We start from the raw sequence: 18,724 nt of genomic DNA, 5'->3' as shown, positions 1-18,724 counted from the left end.
TGGAAAACAAGACTTCCTAAATATTCTGCGGGAGTCTTAAAAGGTCAAATATAGTATAGCGATATGTGGTGGAATCATTTGACAAATTATGGACGCAACTTGTCTGGGGGTGTTTGTCGGTTGTCCTTTAAAACAAGTCAAACTAAAGGACAGGATTACTGTGTGTGTGGGCCGGTGTTCTAATTTCATTCCCCTCTTCCTCTTAAACCTTTGAGTTAAGCACATTTGACAGTGGTGAGTTGCTTTTTAGACTGTGGTGGGGGGAAGTAAGCTGGGGGGCGGGGGGGTCTTACTTCGATGGCGCTGTCTTTTTCATTGAGGAGGAATCGGAGCTCGGCGCTTTCCAAAGAGTCTTTTTGGGCCGCTGCGGAGCTTTGCTGTTGGCTGTCACTCAGCTGTCTCCTCAGTTCTTGAATCTCTTGGGAACGCTCAGATAGCATGCGGTTGTAGTGCTCGGCGGACTCCTGATGATGACATTAGACTCAAATAAATATATTAAAAACTAAAATAGAAAGGATTAAACAGATTTTATTATTATTATTAATTTTTTTCATTTAATGTTGATGCAATGGCTAAGACCACAGTCTTAAATTGGAACACTCAAAATTGTTTCTCGCTTTCTTATGTATGAGTAATATTCTCTTTTTATTTTACAAACGGCGGAGCAGTATTTGGACTTTTTCTTTTATGAGGGTGTTCAGTAGATATTATTTTTTTTTGCGTTTAACCTTGATGAGTTGGTCCTTGCTATTAATGGTTGCTAGCAGTTCTTCCACAGCAACCTCGTTTTCGGCCACAAGCCTCTCCCTGGCTTTCACAGCCTCGGCCAGCATCGCCTCGTTCACCTTTAACCTCTGGCCCATCTGCTCGGCTAGGTCGCGAGCGTGACTTTGCGATTGGCTCAGCACCGATTCGGACAATTCCTGCAAAAAGGATAGACGAGGGGTCAACATTGCTCACGCAGAAGACCAGATAATAATAATCAGAATCAGAATCAGAATACCTTTATTCGTCCCGCAATGGGGAAATTTGCAATAATAATAATAATAATAATAATAATAATAATAATAATACGTTTGATTTCTAAGCGGCTTTCAAAACTCTCAAGGTCACCTTTACAGTCACAGGATACGTTTTACTGTGGGTGAGCAGCGGCAGCCACACGCGCCAGCGTTCAGTCAACCCGGAAGTAAGTCAAATAGATAGAAAGTGAGCAAAGAGCTAGCTAATAGATAGCTAGCGAGATAGCCAGCCAGCCACCTAGATAGCTAATAGATTGCTAGCCAGCTAGATAACTATATAGCTAATCGATAGCTAGTAGACTGACCTCCAAATCTTTGGTCTTGCCATTGAGGGAGAGTTGCAACTGGCTAATGATGGAGTCTTTCTCTCTCAGGGACCTGTTCAGGTTGTCCTCCGTGTCTTGCTTGGCCCTCTGTAGGTTCTTTAGTGTGTTTGCGAGATGCTGCAGTTCCACATCTTTCTCCTTGATCAAGCCATCAAAACTCTGCAAGTAAAAATAAATTACATTGACTTTTGAATTACACGTCAGGAAATAAATTCATCAGTCTCATTGAAGTTTGGCTAATTTAAGATGACGGCGAGATGTTTGATGAGCATTTTAGCACGATTATATTGCCTACTCACGTGAATGGTTTCTTCATTGTGCAACACAATGTTTTTGAGCCTCTCCAGGTCCCTCTCCTTGACCCTGAGGGACAGTTGCAGCTCATGGATTTTGTTGTCCTTCTCCTCGATGGCTGTAAATCGCTCATCCAACGCTTGCTGTGAGGAGGCAGAGGTGAAACTCGTCAAAAATAATAAAGACATGAGGGGTTGCAACATCCCCTCTTTGGCGCTTCCCGGTTCATGTTAGCAACACCGTTAGAATCTGAATCATCTTTATTGGCCAAGTATGTACAACATACAAGGAATTTGTCTCCGGTAGAACACGCTGCACGAGTATCATCAAAAAATGGGGAAAAATGGAGGCACTAGACACTAGGCACTATTTGGGTTAATGGCAACGGGGGAAGAAGCTGTTTAAATGTCGGCTGGATTTGGTGCACATGGATCGGTCGCTGGAAAAGGTGGTGGGCAGGGTGCGGAGGGTCCAGTAGGATAGTTAGATGAGTAGATTTCAATGTATCGATATTTAGCTTGTAGTAGATGAGCACATTACACCATGACGTCTCTGATCCATTGCTGAAAAGGACACTTTGATCCTCTCTTCTTTCATCTAGAACTGCTTCATGTCACAAAGAGGGTACAGCAAGTGCTGAAGAATGAATGACTCTCTGTGTCTTTGTGTTGTCATATTATTTGTTATTTAGTTTTTTGTTGTTGTTTTTTTTTACTTCAGGATGGCGCCGCGAGAGTGGCTGCCTTTCCAGCAGCTCCTGTATTTTGTTTTTCTACTTCCTCCTTTCCTTTGCACTTCCTTTCATCACTTTGCTGCTGTGAAATGTCAATTTCTCCACTGTGAGACGAATAAAGGTACAACTTTAATCCAACTTTAAATTTTGATCTCGAAGCACCAATGGCAATTGTAAAAGTGAAAATGTGGGCAGGCTCACCTCTAGCGCTTTTTCCTTCTCTTTCAACCTTTGGCAAAGCTTTGCGAGCATCCCATCGTTTCCTGAAGGGCTTTTGTTTTGCTCAAAATCTTTCACTGCGTTCATGTACTCCTAAAAGATCAAAGCGCCAACCAGTTAAAAAAATAAATTCAAAAAAGAACAAACAAAACTCTGACTGTCATGTGACCTGTAACTGCTGCTCTTTGTCAGCCAAGGTGAACGTTAGCCGCTGGATGGCGACTTCATGGGCGTGCACTTTTCTTTTACTTTGGTCCAACATCTCCTGGTGTTGATGCTCCAGAGAACTTTCCCTTTCCCCAATTTCATGGCTGAGCTTTTTCAGTTGGTTGCTGAGATCCTGGAAGGGGTCGCAGACGGCAATATGTTAACACGCTGAAGCTCCGCTAGGTAGATTTTTCAATAGACGCCATTTTTTTCCCCTTCCTTTCAATCAAATCTCACGTTCAATGCTTTGTCTCCCTTCTTTTTCTGCTGCTGCAGGTCTTCCAACTGCACCTCCAGCTTCTCCTTCGCCTGCTGCAAATCGGACAGCTCCTGTTCCTTCCGATCCAGGGCCCGTTGCAGCTTTTGGGCTTCCAGCACTTTGGCGTGGTGCTCGCCTTGGAGCTGGATCATCTCCGTTTGCTTGCTCATTAACAGACTTTGGTGCTCTTCTGCTCCCTAAAGAAGAAAATGGAAGGTTTCTAGATGCTTGCTTGCTGGTGAGGAAAGATCAAACTGACTTGATATTTTTGCATCTGGGCCTTGTGCGCCGTCTCGCGGGCTTTGGCGAGAGCATCATCCCGGTCTTCGATCTCATGGCATAACTCTGCAATCTGCGCAAAGCCAACAGCAAAAGTGTGATGGAAAATTAGCTTTTAAAAAAAGGTCAGTTTGTGTTGAAAGGCTTTTCACCTCTTTCTCTTTTTCTCCGATGACCTGCGTGAGCCCTTGGATAGTTTTGTCTCGCTTCAGCCCGTTTTTCTTCTCCGTTTGGAGTTCATTCTCACTCTTATCCAACTTTCCGGACAGCGTCTGTGCACAAACCTTATTATTATATACAGGTAACATCCGACTTGTGACCAGCTTGATTTACGACCACCCGTACTTACGACCACGACCTCCTATTTTTAAATTGTAATTCTATGCCTGGCACCGCAACACGCTAGCAGGCCGGCAACGCGTGGGACAATTTTGGCCAGCCAGGCAGCATCTCACGCTCGCACAGCAATCGACCGCGTGATGGGACCAGAGGGGGGAGTTTGCCAGTCATTTAGCCTACGAGTCTCTATTCAACATTTCGAATGGATTTTGACTTATGACCATTTCAACTTATGACCGTTTGGTCGGAACGGAACTTGTTGTAAGTTGGATGTTACCTGTATATATATATTTTTTTGCAGGAACACATGACTTTAAAAAACTGCTTGAAACACCACCGATCATTTTTTGCTTTTTAATTTTCAGTCAACGGGTCAATCAGAATTGAGAATCTACTGGGCGTGATGGGCGATAAAGTGTTGGTCAGACCTCTGGCGATGTTTTTTCTCTTCCACGAGGGGGGCAGCACTTGCCTTTTGTCCACTTGATTCCAGTTTCAGATGTTGTTAAAGCGCGATGTAAGCCAATATGTATGTATTGTATTTTGGTCAGCCGCCCCCATTTCAAGCTCAGATAACTCCAGACCCATATAATTTAGGAATTAACTCTTTTTTTTCTAATGAAAGTCTAAGCTTTCTTACGCTGCATTGAATGTTAACATAGTCCTAAAACTCAATATTCTGTGGATCCAGCAATTTGAGTGACAATGACAAAAACCCTGGCAACGGAGTGGACACATTTTTGCACATCATCTGGCAGTGAATGAGTAAAAAACAGAATTTCAAATGGTACTATTTAAAAAAAAGTACCTTGGTTTCAGTCTGGATGTCTTCCAGTGTCTTTGTCAGGGTCTCCTGGGTACTTTTTGCCTGGGCGAGCTCTTCAGTTAGCAGCTTGTTGACGGACTCCAGTTTATGAACCTGTTGAGGAAAAAAAACAAAAGATGGAAGATAAATAACTGAATCGATTTCCCCAATTATTTACCACCAGTGACAATCCGCCCAAAAACAACCTCCGCTCTAGCCGGTATGTACTGGTCATCAAATTCTTCCGTTAGATCACAAAGAGATTTCCACTGAGTCTCTCTGCGGCTTGGCTTATTCCAAGCAAATGGTCCAACGGTGACCTTCTTCAGAAGAGGGAGGCGACTTCCAGCCGGGACGGAAACGCTTTGCTTGTTGAGGCAGCGCAGGATCTGGATCAAGTCCGAGATGACCGAAGCCTGCCGCGAGGATCTGCGCAGGAGCATTTTAGCTTGCGCTTTTCCCAACGGATCGTCCACGGCGGCGTTCCTGAAGACAAACGTCCTGGGCTCTCTGATTTTTGTCTTCTGCGGCGTTTCCGGAGCGTCAAAGTCTCGACGGAGGGAGTGCAAGGACGCAGAACGGCCTTTGAATGCGGACCGAGGCCGCGAGCCATTGGCGTGGACCAGGTCCAGGTACATGCTCTGAGAGCTTCCACGCGAACCCCGCAGTCCAAAGGTCTTCATGGAGATATCCAGTCCCACGGTGGAGCCCATCCTCCATTTCTTCAGACCCGAACGTCCTGGGAAACCTCCTTTGCCTACCAGTCGATCCAGACTGACGCATCTCCTCATGCAGTGACGACCGCCGCCCTCCCTGGGCGACGGCGCCTCATTGGGCAGCAGAGTCGCGGCCTCGTCGTCAAAACTGGCCGCCCCGGATGACCTGAGGGAAGTCTTTGAACGGACGCTGTCGTCGTCGCTCTTTTCCTGCTCGGGGTTGTGTTTGTTGTAAACGTGGACGATGCAGTCGATCAGATGAGCCTTCTCCGCTTGGATTTTCAGCACCTGGCCGTTGTGTCGTTCCTGAAGCTGGCTGAGGTTGACGTCGCACTCGATCACCTTCTCCAACTGGAAGACGCATTTCCCGCAGAGGAACTCGGCGCGGCCGTCGCGGGTCACCTCCCAGCCGAGCACGTGCGACAAAATGATTTGCAGCTGCCTGTTGGCGGACGAGCTGAAGATCCAACGACACTGGTTGCCGATCAGGCGACCGTTGCAGATGCGACACGAGTCCTTCATCTCGCCTTGAAGATTCGTCCATATAACACAGATCCAAAATGGCCGTTGTGAAAGAACCTCGGTTTGACAGCCGCGGAAGAGCGACCCGTCGTTGTTCAAAGGACAGGAGAGAATGAATGATTACAAAGCACCGTAAGCGCTAAGCCTTGAATAATCCTCGCGCTTGCCTCTGACGACAGTCGATCAGGTGAAATCCTCCGAGGTTAACGTGGTCATCTTTGTTATGGCTGCCGCCTTCCCTGTTCACAAAAAGCTTCCTTCTGTTTGACAGCGACTAGACAATTTTTGCAACACACACCCTGACAAATGTTCGCTGGTGATCTTAGCTTTTCCCTAAATATCCATGGCCATAAATAACCAACTCCAGACAGCCCGGTAATCCGGTTTTAACTCTGTGACCCGGGACCTGCCTCCAATACCTGGTCTGTAGAGTTCAAAGCGGAAAAAAAAGGGAAAAGCACAAACCTCGTGGTCAGGTTTTATTGTGTCCTTTTCTCTAAGTAGTTCCTCCTTCAGAGCCTAAAGGTCAAAAGAAATGATTGACGTGATGACAAAGGAGCAATGAGATCTTACAAAAGTCTTACCTGAATTTCATCCGTTAGCTGCTTGACTTGATCAGAAGGAAGCATGCCGTTGCTCTGACAGAGTTGCGCTTCTTGATTTGTTAACGTGATCTTCAGCTGCTCAATAACGCTGATGGGACATTAATGAAACATTTTCAAACACGAATTTGAGTCAGCCATGTTGGTGATGCAATACAATATTGATTTTTAGAGCACTTTAACAACAGTTGAAGCTGTAACAAAGCGCTGGCTAACGCGGACAACTATCATACACGGTGATACCTTGGCTTACGAACTTAATTGGGTCCCAGCAAGTGTGTGTAAGGCAAAAAGTGAGTATTCCAAACATTAATTTCCCATAGGAAACCATTAAAATGAGAATAATCCGTTCCCAGGTTCCCATAAAACATAATTTTCAATTAAATAAGCTTCAAAACTATACACAATATACCTTATTTTACGTATAATAAATGTGGTATGGTATTGTCTTCTTCTTTTCCTTTGGGCTTTTCCCTTCAGGGGTCGCCGCAGTGAATCAATGTCCTCCATCTAACGCAGTTTTGTGCATCCTCTTCTCTCACACCAGCTACCTTCATGTCCTCTCTGACCACATCCATAAAGCTCCTCTTGGGTCTTCCTCTCGGTCTCCTGCCCGGCAGTTCAAGGCTCAGCATCCTTCTCCCGATATAGTCACTCTCTCCCCTCTGGACTAAAGCGTTCGTAAGCCGAGGTATCACTGTACAGGAAATAAAGCAGTCATGCTTACCTGTCTTTCTCCTGCAAGGCCAACTGAAGGTCTTGCAAAGAAGCGGGCAGTTCCACAAATTGGAGCTGCTTCTCCATGTTGATGTTTTTGAGCTTTTCTTGCTCAGCGATGGCAGCCATTTTCTCCACCTCATCTTCAGCTGTTCGCAGGGACTGATTCACCAAATAAAAAATATAATAAACAAACAAACTTTGTGGCACCGTTCTCCCACTTTTATCTGCCGGTTAGCCATCGTGATGTTTTACAAATGCCCGGATGGTTCAAGTCACCTCTTCCAGTTTTGCAATCGTCTCGTAGAACGAGTGACGGAGGGCGTCCATGTCACGCTGCGCTTGCTCTCTGATGCGTTGAGGCTCACCGGTTTCTCGACCAGCCAGACTTTCCAGCGCTTTGCTGCCGAAACATTCGCAGATGTGACTTAGTTGAAATCGCTACGTCTCGAATTGTACATAAGCTGGACGGCGGGAAGTCTTACGACGCAGAAACGAGCAACTCCTGCTTCTCGGCCAAGTCTCTCTTCATGGATTCCAATTCCACTTTTAACTCAATATTCTGTGAAAAGAGAAGATATTCGTTCTATTTATTGAGCCAAACTCAAAAGACTGAACTATTTATTTTCAACACATTAATGACATAGAACCCATTACAGATAAAAGATGGATTGTAATATCACTTTAGCACGATACTACCGGATTTAGGACGTGGCTCGGTTGTCCTTTGTGTGTCAGTAAATCCAAAATGACAATTAAAACGAGCGCGATATTGAGATAAGGTTTTGCCACCGTTTTGAATATGTCCTCTGTGGAGTCGTTGCATTTCTGCTGCATGCGCTCCTCCATGAAGTAAATGCGCAATTTCAGGTTGAAGTTCTCCTTCTTCAGCGCCGTGATTTGCTGCGGACAAAAGCAAAACAAGCACATTAGCGCCATATTGCTACAAGTTGTTTTGGGTCCTTAATCCAATTGTCTCGAGTTTGTAAAGAAAGGTTCAAACTAATCACGTCAACTAAATTCGGTGAAGCGTATGTGGCAGAACTACTTCACATTTGTCTGTGTTGTGCAAATGAATGAAGCCTCTCATGGTTGCATGTGAAAAGCAAGGCCAACTGTGCATCATTGTGCTGCGGGGCAGTGAGCAGCACGCATCTGGAAATGGGGGCAGGGGCTGGCCGTTAGGGATGGGGGGGGGGCAAATCTGCTCCCTTCTAGTCCATAAAACATCTCAATCTGCTAATCGCAGCCATGCGGTTAAGGTCAGCATGCCTCATGCATCCTCCTCCAATTAAAAATAAATCAATAAAGTCCATAAATGGCGCTATTGGCAATTAACGGTAGCACATGTTTATGGAGACAAGCTAACTAACTGTTTACCCAAGTAACTTAAGCCACAATTCCTATTTGCTATTTTTATCTAACTGGTAGAATTTAGTACTTTAACTCGTTTACTGCCAAACTATGTGCAAAAATGTGTCCACTCCAGTGCCAGGATTTTTGTCATTGTCACTGAAATTCATGGACCTACAGAATATTGAGTTTTAGGACTACATAAATATTCAATTCAGCGTAAGAAACCTTACACTCTCTTCTTTCACCATGAAAAAAGTTAATTCCGAAAGGATATGGGTCTGGAGTTATATGAGCTTGAAATGAGGCTTGTCGAGAAGCAACTAATTCAGATTCAAAGCATTTACATTTTCATAGTCCTTCATGGTGAGGGCTTTGATGGAGGACATCTTGCCGGGACAGGACAGCGCTGTTGAGACAACAACAAAGCATTACTCACAAGGTCCTTTCATATTTTGTGTGTCCTCCCGTAATTATCATTACTCTCTTCAATTACTCTCCTTAATTTCTTAATTCAATTACAATTCATTTCATATGGAAAAAAATGGAGCTCCTTTTCAGATGCACTGAACCTCTGATAGAGAAGTTATCGTATTTAAAAGCTTCACGCTGTTGTATGCTAAGTCAAAACAATTGAAGCACAGACAACCTGGGGTCAATCAGGTCAACAGAAACAGCTTGTTAAATTGTCATATTTATCTACGAGAGCTGGCCTTGGACAGAATTTAGGGCTTGGGGAACTCCTGATCACAGGAAGAGGTCATTAGCCAGGTTACAAACTTATCAGTTCATGGGAAACACAATGTTTTATTGCTTACAGCTGCTGGTGGTGGTCAGAACGTCCAGAGGCGTGGTATTACAATCAAGAAAACTACGTTTTACTAATGTATCACTTTAATTTGCATGTATTCTCAATAAATAGCTTGGCAAAGGGGTGCAGAATTCAGATGTATGTCATAGATGACTGCGTTTCCTGCCGGCAGTAGGGACAATCTTTCTGGTTCCGAGTCTCTGTCCACAGTGTCTGACTGTCATATCTTTGACAACCTCTCAATGTAGTACCTGGCATCCTTTTCGCATTCGCAAGTGATTTGACTAACTAACGCATCACCAAGTGGAGCGACTAATTAGACTCTCGCGGATTGTCGTTTTGCTCATGTTTGAAAACGGATAACAACAGCAGCGGCGCTAATGAACACACAAGGGGAATGTCAAAAAAAAAGATATGTAAAAAAAAAAAGGAAGCTTCGCCATACCTGTCATGACGCCCGTGGTGGAGTGCGTAGCAGCATTGATGGAGTCCGGGAGGCTGCAGCTGGTTGGAAAATCACTTGGTGAGCTGTTTCAAAGGGCATCCAATCATGAGTTGCTACATGACATCGCAGCTGAACAGCAGTGCTTTTTTTCTTGTTGTTGTTTTTTCTGTGTCCACTCATTACTCACGCTAGCCTCTTGCACACAGCCCTACGGACCCTTTCCAGAAATAGACTCAAGAATGACTCTCTGCTTCATTTCCATGGTCCAGCTCTCACTTGCTTACTTACTTTCACCGGATGTGAGCGAAACAGCATGTGCAAGTGACAGCCGAGTTCTCAAATTCAAAACAAAGAACACAAAAAAAATCTTGCACTGCGCTTAGATGGTGCCACTTCACCTCTAGCCCTGAAAATAGACAATTCTGGCAATACACATCTTCAAAAAACTCATATTTGAAGTACTGATACGTTGCACCTTTCAGCAGTATACGTGTGCTGTTAAAGGACAACCGACGCCTCCGGACAAGTTGTGTCCATAATTTGTCAAATCACTTCAAATGACTTCTACTGAGCGTATTTTACAAAGATTTCACCGCATATAGCTATATTTTACCTTTTAAGACTCGGGCTGAATTTTCAGGAAGTCTTGTTTTCGAGTTGATCACGATGCTTGACGTGACGTCACGGAGGAAACGCCCCTGACCGACAAAGCGACACCCAATGCATTTTGGGTACTTTGTTTGGTCTGAAAACTTCGTGCTGATCCATGTTGATGGCGAAATTAGAAGGAAAACACAAATAATGCGATGGTGAATCGTTGTGCGTTGATACTAGTTGACACAAATTCCCAGCAGATAAATCAGACCATTTCCAACGGAGCTTGGGCGCCATCTTGTGCGTTTTCTGAGCGCGACATTGGAGTCCAGACGCCTCAAAATGAGACGGAAAGATTTCTTTAATCGATTGCAAACATTTATGCTTTCCTCTTCAGAACTATTTGAATCTCTCTGAGGCCGTTGTTTTGATGCTGGAGCAATGCGGTTTGTGAAGGATTATCGTGGCGTGACGTCACGAACAAGGGGCGGGACCTTCTGAAACTCACCATTTCCGAGGTCATTTTGAAGTAGTTTTGGGTCACTGGAAGTCATTTTTATTGGTGTTTTGCATTTGACTAAAAATATCAGCCTGCGTGTTTTGGGTATTTTAGATGCTATAAAACGTTTTTCTGGGGTCAGTTAGGAAACAAAAAAAAAAATGTTGTCGGTTGTCCTTTAAGTGTGCTTATTTTACTGCTACAAATATTTACGGAATTAGTCATGTTTACTTTTATGATTGGAAATGATACGTTTCCATTAAATTACTGGCCACACTCATTTCTCAGTGAATTGCCACAAACATGAAAAATCTTTGACAATTCACAAGCACAAATGCTTCAAAAAGTCTTCAAAAAAATAAATGACACAGTAAAGAAGTCATCAGACATTTCCTGTGCAGTTGAAGAGGAAGCGTTCAAATGCAGGTGACAGATTTTGAAGATGCAAAACAACAATCATCACGATGCTTGCCGCCATATTACAAAGCACCGCCATTAATTTGGTCGGCAGAGAATCCGTGTTAATGACACCGTTTGGAAGAAGCATCTGGATTTATCGGAGCCAAACAAGAAACAGCACAACTACAACTTCCTCTTTTCGTCTTTCTGCAAAGCACTCATCCGCTTTCCGACCAGTTTATACGAGTCACCGCCAGTCTCTCACAAAGCAGCACAATTTGCCGTAATTCAAACCGCACCTATCAGCTAACATCTTGGATTACTCCGCCGCCGCGCTCGCCACCTGGATGTACTCCTAAACCGAAGGTTAGGGATGCTTGGACTAGATACGCAAAGCAGGAGGATCTACGGATCTACAAACTTAACAGTACACGAGTACACCAGCGGCCGCCTTTGTAGTAGCAAAGCAGAGCTAAATGAGGCACTTTCACCTACCGGGAAGGCGCGCTCTGCTCTCCCAAATCACATTGCGGATAAGCAGGAGGGCAACAAGCAATGACAAGTCAGTGCACCACAGTGGATGTTACTGTGCAAGGAGGCGGTGACGTATACGCAGAGACGCCTCATTGAGTGGGTTGGCCCTTTACAGTAAAAAGGGCAGTGTGTCTGCCATATTGGATGTGGCATGGAAATTAACGCAAGTCAACTGGTATAAAGAGCATGAAGATTTAAATTCTGCTGTTTTTCTTTTATTGTGTTGAAGTTGTTATTACAATTATCTACGGATAACGGTAATTTCTACAGCCGCATTACCACATACAAAATGGGGCGATAACAACATGAGTACAGTGGTTTGTGACCTTTTTAGAGGTACAGAATCCAACCACTTAATATGCACATTCATCGAACCATTTGTGAATGAAATATATACATATATTATTATTACGTATTCAAGATCTAAAAAAAACAACATTTTTTAGAGATGCGTTTTGTTATTATTAATTGTACGACATGCTATCACGACAGTCAGACGTTTACGACAGAGCGAACATTTCCAAAAGCACATTTCCAAGATGGTCACGTGTCATGTGATCATCTCTAGCCAATGATGGCCAAGTGGGCGTGTCATAACTAATTAAAAATGTGGAGTTGCGCGCGAGGGTTTTACCCTCCTTGGGTTCGGTGGAACAATCGTGGTACATGATATTGATCACTCACACAATAACGGGCTGACAAAGACATGTCATTATTAGCTAAAGTCACGCCGACTTAAGAAAAAAAGAGCGCTACATGTAAATTCAAGAGTGGACAAAACTGTCGTGAGAAAGTACGCAATGGGCTATACGTAGCTATCAATGCGTTGCATATAAAACACGTCCCTATACACCGAAATGCAAAATAAAGATCAATATGTATCTAGTTTGTGCTACGTTTAAGTTCTGCGTTCGTTTTAGCTAGCCACGCTGGCATGCTAATTGTTAGCTGGCTAAGCTCAAGATTTTTGCCCCCCTACTTTCGTTGTTTTACCTTCCGTTTAAGTCAACGGGGAGCGTCTGGTCACCGCCTACCACCGAGTCCATGGTTGTATTTGTTGATTAGTCGGTGCTGTCCGAACGGGGTCGTTGCATTTGCGATGTTCAAAGGTGCCTTCTTAATGCTGGAAAAGCGCGACGGGATTCAAAATAGTCCAGGGGACCGCCATCGTGCTACTACTGACGTCACCGCGGTACACGTTGGAGGTCGGCACAGATGCAGTCGTCCCTCACATCATCAACAGTCATTTTAAATGCAGTAAATCGGAATTACAACGATGGAATTCAATGCCGTGCCTAGTTATAATTTCTAAAAATAATATACGTAGTTTGCTCGAATTTATCTTGATTTAATGGCGAGCATAAGATTTCTATGGAGAATATTACGAGTTTACGAGTGTAAATAAATGTATCGTGTAAGTGGGTGGATACTTGCGACGCGATATTGGCAGAAACAATTATTTTAGGTGAATTTGTAACAAATCAGTCAAGGAAAATTATTTACAGTATCATCGTCGTGACATCATCAGCCGCCACGTCAATACGTGAACAATAGCACCATCCAAGGGTCTGCACTACGTATTACAACTGTTACGCGTTTAAAAATATGAATTCCATCAAATTCCAGCATAGGACGATATACGTATATGTATTGAATAATAAAGACAAAATACATTATTTTTATAACTATATTCTTGTGCTTCCCGACTTGAACCACTCTCGGTGGAATTTGGCTGTTCTCCTTTGCACCTGTGGTTTTTTTTTTTTTTCCGGATCCTGCGGTTTCCTCCCAGATGTCAACAAAATACACGTTAGATTAATTGAACAATCTAAATTGTCCCTTGGTGTGGCTGGTTGTTTCTCTATTCGTGCCGGCGACCAGTTTAAGGTGTACTCCCATCTACTCTTGAAAGATGGCCGGGATAGACTCCAGCACACCTGTTTGCACTGTGAGGATCAGTGGCCTGGATAATAGGTGGATGGATTATTATTGGTCTCATTTTATGACATTTTGAACAAGACGAGGTCACTTGTTAGTGTTTATGAGTAAAAAACAAACAGCCACATCAAAATTGAAATTCTTTATTGAACAAATGGAACGCCAAATAGAGAGCAGAGACTTATAACGTTTGCAGCGCGAGATAGTTTCCTTTCATAATAATGTTATTATATTCCATAAACAGGTGTGTTGTCTTCACAAAGGCAAAGGGAAAACCATATTTACCTTTCGCTTGGTCGTCAGGCGCAAAAATGTCAGGTTTCCTCAACTTGGATGAGAAGGTTTCTTCAGCCGTCATCTGGCCCATGAAGAAACCTTCTCATCGATGGACCACTCCTGTACGACTGAGAGCGTTTTCCTCAACTTGGTTTCATGTCAACAACACATTTTGAAAATATAAACAAACCAAAACATAAGTAACAATTCACATATTTAGCATTTTGTTTTTCCTTAAAAACACATCATAGAATAGCACCTGATACAGTACAATGTTGGATTAGCAATTAATTAGCAATACATTTGTTCTCTGGAGCCCCAAAATGTACACATAAGAATAAACATATTCAGAGATAGAGAGAGAGAGAGAGATGTTGCTGGTCCACAAATTAAATTAAATTAAATTAAATTAGGGACGGGGAATCCACGGTCTACAAACAAATGTTTTTTTTAAATGACTATTACTTACACCGCTGGTGGATGGGATGCTTTGTACAATAAAAATGATTTAACATAAAAAAAATAAAAGAAAACTTGCTTGATAATGCACACAGTTGTATCACCTATGAGCTTTTCACAACCCATAGGATAATTACTATTTGTAAACTACAATGGTGAAATATAGGGCAATGCACACTGTGTGTGTGTATGAAATTAATCCAAGCGAACCTGCACTCTGAACAAAACAATGTGTCAGCATAAAAGTGGAATTACAGCATATTTTGAGCACCTTTCATCCATTTACTCCTGAAGAAAAAAATGTGTTGATGCAAAGATCCCAAAGTGAGCCCCCCCAAATAAAAATCAAAATAAAAAATGTATTCATATTTTATATGCAACTTTCTCCCAGCCTTGGGTCAATGACTAAAGCTGCAGATATTCACATCAGTGGCATGTATAACAAATATTTTCTCACACCACTGAGTTTTACAATGTCCCTTTTTGGAGCGCACACTAATAATAAATACACATGTGATTGATGCCAGAAAAAAAACAAAAAAAAACTCCCTGCCATGAAAAAAAAACACCCTACAAAAAAAATAATAATAATAAGACACGAATAACAATGAAAGGAGATGAGCGCCAAAATAATAAAATAGAATAAAATGTCCTTCCCCTCTTATTTCAATTTAACCTGTAACGTTATCTTCTCTTCGTTCTATTGCACTTGAAAATGAGATAAACATGAATGGAAATCATAAAAATACATATATGTACATTATTTTATGATATTTCCTTTATAGGATTTCATCATGGATGTTTTTTTCTTGTATACAGAATGTATTGAAAAATAAAATTTGAACTCTAACGCGGTGCAATTGATGGGCCCACGAGGATCTGAATAAAGGTATTCTGATTCTGATTCTGATTCTGATCCCTCCACTTTGAAACGTTCCAAAGAGAGAGATGATACAAGCCTATTTATTTGATTTGATTTGATTGATGGATTTCTTGTTTTTTTTTGGTTTTCTTCGCGGAGGAGCTGGAAGAAGCAATGGAGAAGATATTAGTGCAAGACCTCCTCCGGCTCCTTTTCGACCGGCCTGAAAACTCCAGCTTCTCGACACTGTGCCGGGTCACCCGAAGCACACGGGACCAATCTCCAGGTGGTAGTGAGATCCACGGGCGGTCTCGGGAAGATGGACCACGTCCATCACAGGGAGCAAGGAAGGGTCCAAGGAACGGAATACGAAGCGGGCCTGGTGCCAGCGGCCATCTTTCATCTGTCAGAAGTCAATAAAGGCGCAAGTTTGAAAGTCGTGGTGAAGATGCGGAGACCTTGGACGTACCCAGCAAGAATCCTCCAGCACGTCGGGCTGCAAGTCGCCTCCGGCCTCAAATATGTCGCCGGTCCACGCCTTGAAGCCTACCGCAGATTCCCGGGAAGCCGACAAATGGCGGGCGCTTCTCCAGACTGAAACGTTGAGGCAATGGATGGTGACATGCTGGACAGCCTCGGTGCTCAGCAGGTGGAGGAAGTTCATTTGGACGCGGCCGACGCTGACTGCTGGCTGCGTACAAACAGACGGCGGCGCTCAAATAGGCACACATCATCATCCTGTTGTACGCCATTATTTAGTCACGTCTTCATTTAATTGTGCACTGATTTATTTACTCATTTATGTAGTTTCATTTATTTAGCCAGATATTTGTTTATTCATATAGTCGTGCATTTGTCTATTTATTTATTTATTTATTTGTGTATTTATTTTGCCGTTTGTATGTATGTATTTATCTATTTATTTGTTTGTGTATGTATTTATTTATTTTTGTGTATGTATTTATTTTGCCTTTTATATATGTATTTATTTTGTCATTTGTATTTATTTTGTCATTTGTATTTATTTATTTCATTTATTCATGTATTCATTTATTCATTTGTTCATTTATTCATTTATTAATTCATTCATGTATTTATTTATGTGTGTGTTTATTTACTGGTAGTTGTGTATTTTTTTATTTTTTATTTAGCCGTTCATTCATTCATTCGTTGATTTATTTGTGTTGTTTTTGGAGATGTTTGTTTGTTTTTGGGATACCTTGGATACAGTTAGGGGTTTGAGACAAGTCTGGCCGCCGCCTGTGAAGTTGCACGAGACTTTGATTGTGTCGGACGTGCAGCCGAGGTTGGGGTCAATCCAATAAATGCCTGAAATCATGACAAAGGCATGCAAAGGTACAAAGAACTTTTTGACTCCGTCGTCATGTCATACCACCATTTGATGACAAAAGATGGAGGAAAAGGCTGCTGAGAATCACCTTCAAAGTTCGGCTTGATTCTTTCCAAGGCGCTTACGTGGCAGTGCGTACGTGGCTCTAAAACTACATTTACCACCATCTTCATTCACCATTTCACCTACCATCGTTTAGCTTTTGTTCACAGCTGAGCAGGTCCCTGCAGATGCGGGCGGGATTCTCCCTGGTGCCCAGTGGGTTCTTCAGACTCTGGATCAGATTTGCGAGGTAGTGGAGGGTCTTGAAGATCTCTGCACCCTGGTCCAGCATGGGCAGGTCCATCACTAGCTTATCCTATCGAGAAAATACAACGAGAGGGTGAATGACTGGGATGTTGGGGCTTTGGTTGGTGTTTTAGAAGCACTCCGAAATGCCTGATGTCCGTGACTTTATGCGTGTAGCCTAATAGTTGACATCACTTACGAACCTGATTGCTGAGCGAATCCATAGACAAAAGCCCGTCGTCTTTCTGAAGGGAGAAAAAAACAACAAGTTGGTATGGTTTCATTCTCACCTTCGGGCATCATGTTACCATCAGGAAAAACAATCTTACAAACGATGGAGGCACGCGCGGGGGACCCTTGAAGGAACAAGAAAATAAAAACCACAAAGAATGAACACCCAAAAACTCACGGGATTCAATTGAAGTTCCAAAAAATAAGAATTCTTACTGGTGGGCCACGGCGTCCACGAGGCCCGGGAGATCCCTAATTAAGACAAAAACACGCATGCTCGTTGAGCTTTGAGACTCCCAAGTTCTCAGAAAAAATATATAATCAAACTTACCCTCGGGCCTTGTACTCCCTGGTTGAAAAAAAAAAAAAAAAAAAAAAACAAGTTGAAGGATGTATTTGCATGGCAACATGCTACTTTCATGAACATAATAATTACCACAGCACCACGGTTGCCTTTCTCTCCTCTCGGGCCCTGGAAACAAACACATGGATGGTTAATATAGGCATGTTAAGCAACCATAGATTGAGAATAAATGATCTTTTATGTTAAGGACATGAAATGGTGTGCAATGAGTTCTTGGGAAGACTAAAATCACGTCACTCGGATGAAAAAATAAACAAATACAAACACTTATATGTTAGGTTTGTGTCACCAATAGTATACAGTGCGGTACGTACTGCGCTTCCACTGGGGCCAATAATTCCTATCGGGCCCCTGACACCGCCTCGTCCCTAGGAGAGAGAATGAGTTCGAGCAAAGAGGAGGAAAAGAAAAAACAAAAAACACTGTTGTCTTTAACTCATTCGCTGCCAGACGATGTGCAAAAATGTGTCCGCTCCAGTGCCAGGGTTTTTGGCATTGTCACTTAAATTCCGGGACCCACAGAATATTGACTTTTAGGACTACGTAAACATTCAATGCAGGGTAAGAAATCTTACATTCTCTTCTTTCATCAGAAAAAAAGAGTTAATTCCTAAGTGTGTGGAGTTATCTGAGCTTGAAATGGGGGCGGCTGACCAAAATGCAATATGTACATACAAATTGGTTTATATAGCGCTTTAACACCAGCTGAAGCTGGAACAAAGAGCTAGCTAACATGGACAAAAAGCAAACGCTGCCCCCTTGTGGAAGGGAAAACATTGCCAGAGGTCTGACCGGTGCTTTATCAAACTTCAAGAAAAACAAACACCAAACAAATTTGTGAATGGCGCTCCACGTCATGCTTTTCAATTCCCAAATGATAATAATAATAATTTGTATATTTAATTTCAAAGTGCCTTTCAAAAGTCTTAAAGACATTTTAAAGTGACGGGATAAGAACTTTTTTTTGTGTGCGGGTGAGCAACGATAAATTGGGGAATGTCAGTGAATGACTTCCTATCTTGATGTCATTTTCTCACCATGTCGCCTTGTGGCCCCTTTGGGCCTCGTATGCCTTTTGGCCCAAAGTCCCCCGGAGGCCCCTGAAATCAGCAACGAGAAGCAAATCAATGTCTCTAATGTACAAGAGGTTTGGCAAAATGATCCCACAATACCTTTGGACCTAAAACTCCAAGAATCCCAGGAAATCCGGATTCCCCGACATCCCCCTGAATGACAAGTCAGCATTGTTGTAGTCATTTTTGTCACGGGTAGCAACGAGT

General features: G+C 42.9%; 2 protein-coding genes across 15 annotated transcripts in view; both read right to left on the bottom strand.

Annotated features, from left to right (window-relative positions):
* The window catches only part of cdk5rap2 (CDK5 regulatory subunit associated protein 2), a 43,102-nt gene extending 30,251 nt beyond the window's left edge, over nt 1–12,851 (bottom strand). For 4 of the 10 annotated variants that reach the window (XM_089019660.1, XM_089019665.1, XM_089019666.1 and 1 more), the window contains exons 1-11: nt 4,690–5,990; nt 4,487–4,597; nt 3,492–3,611; nt 3,320–3,412; nt 3,039–3,257; nt 2,764–2,934; nt 2,577–2,687; nt 1,648–1,785; nt 1,328–1,507; nt 729–923; nt 294–464 (exon numbers count right to left, since the gene is read on the bottom strand). In XM_089019660.1, coding sequence (XP_088875786.1) covers nt 294–464; nt 729–923; nt 1,328–1,507; nt 1,648–1,785; nt 2,577–2,687; nt 2,764–2,934; nt 3,039–3,257; nt 3,320–3,412; nt 3,492–3,611; nt 4,487–4,597; nt 4,690–5,721 — 2,541 coding nt within the window. In that variant the 5' untranslated portion in view covers nt 5,722–5,990. Of the gene's footprint in view, nt 1–293; nt 465–728; nt 924–1,327; nt 1,508–1,647; nt 1,786–2,576; nt 2,688–2,763; nt 2,935–3,038; nt 3,258–3,319; nt 3,413–3,491; nt 3,612–4,486; nt 4,598–4,689; nt 5,998–6,186; nt 6,241–6,305; nt 6,415–7,050; nt 7,203–7,319; nt 7,444–7,525; nt 7,603–7,832; nt 7,944–8,740; nt 8,803–9,649; nt 9,733–11,636; nt 11,707–12,668 lie in introns of those variants that run through there. The other 6 variants (XM_089019668.1, XM_089019669.1, XM_089019670.1 and 3 more) reach the window with 6 other exon arrangements.
* Nucleotides 12,852–15,337: 2,486 nt separating this feature from the next.
* Nucleotides 15,338–18,724, bottom strand: part of LOC148884946 (uncharacterized) — a 72,540-nt gene continuing 69,153 nt past the window's right edge. For all 5 annotated transcript variants that reach the window (XM_089021241.1, XM_089021239.1, XM_089021240.1 and 2 more), the window contains 12 exons: nt 18,617–18,670; nt 18,482–18,544; nt 17,759–17,812; nt 17,517–17,552; nt 17,412–17,429; nt 17,297–17,332; nt 17,179–17,205; nt 17,053–17,094; nt 16,751–16,919; nt 16,430–16,539; nt 15,680–15,901; nt 15,338–15,613 (listed from right to left, as the gene is read on the bottom strand). In XM_089021241.1, the coding sequence (XP_088877367.1) occupies nt 15,467–15,613; nt 15,680–15,901; nt 16,430–16,539; nt 16,751–16,919; nt 17,053–17,094; nt 17,179–17,205; nt 17,297–17,332; nt 17,412–17,429; nt 17,517–17,552; nt 17,759–17,812; nt 18,482–18,544; nt 18,617–18,670 (978 nt within the window). In that variant the 3' untranslated portion in view covers nt 15,338–15,466. The remainder of the gene's footprint in view (nt 15,614–15,679; nt 15,902–16,429; nt 16,540–16,750; nt 16,920–17,052; nt 17,095–17,178; nt 17,206–17,296; nt 17,333–17,411; nt 17,430–17,516; nt 17,553–17,758; nt 17,813–18,481; nt 18,545–18,616; nt 18,671–18,724) is intronic.

This window comes from Hippocampus bargibanti, linkage group LG18, assembly GCF_051943395.1.
Source record: "Hippocampus bargibanti isolate YZ-2025 linkage group LG18, ASM5194339v1, whole genome shotgun sequence".
Taxonomy (NCBI): domain Eukaryota; kingdom Metazoa; phylum Chordata; class Actinopteri; order Syngnathiformes; family Syngnathidae; genus Hippocampus; species Hippocampus bargibanti.
Note: the sequence above shows the minus strand (reverse complement) of the source record. Positions and strands in the feature narration are given on the sequence as shown.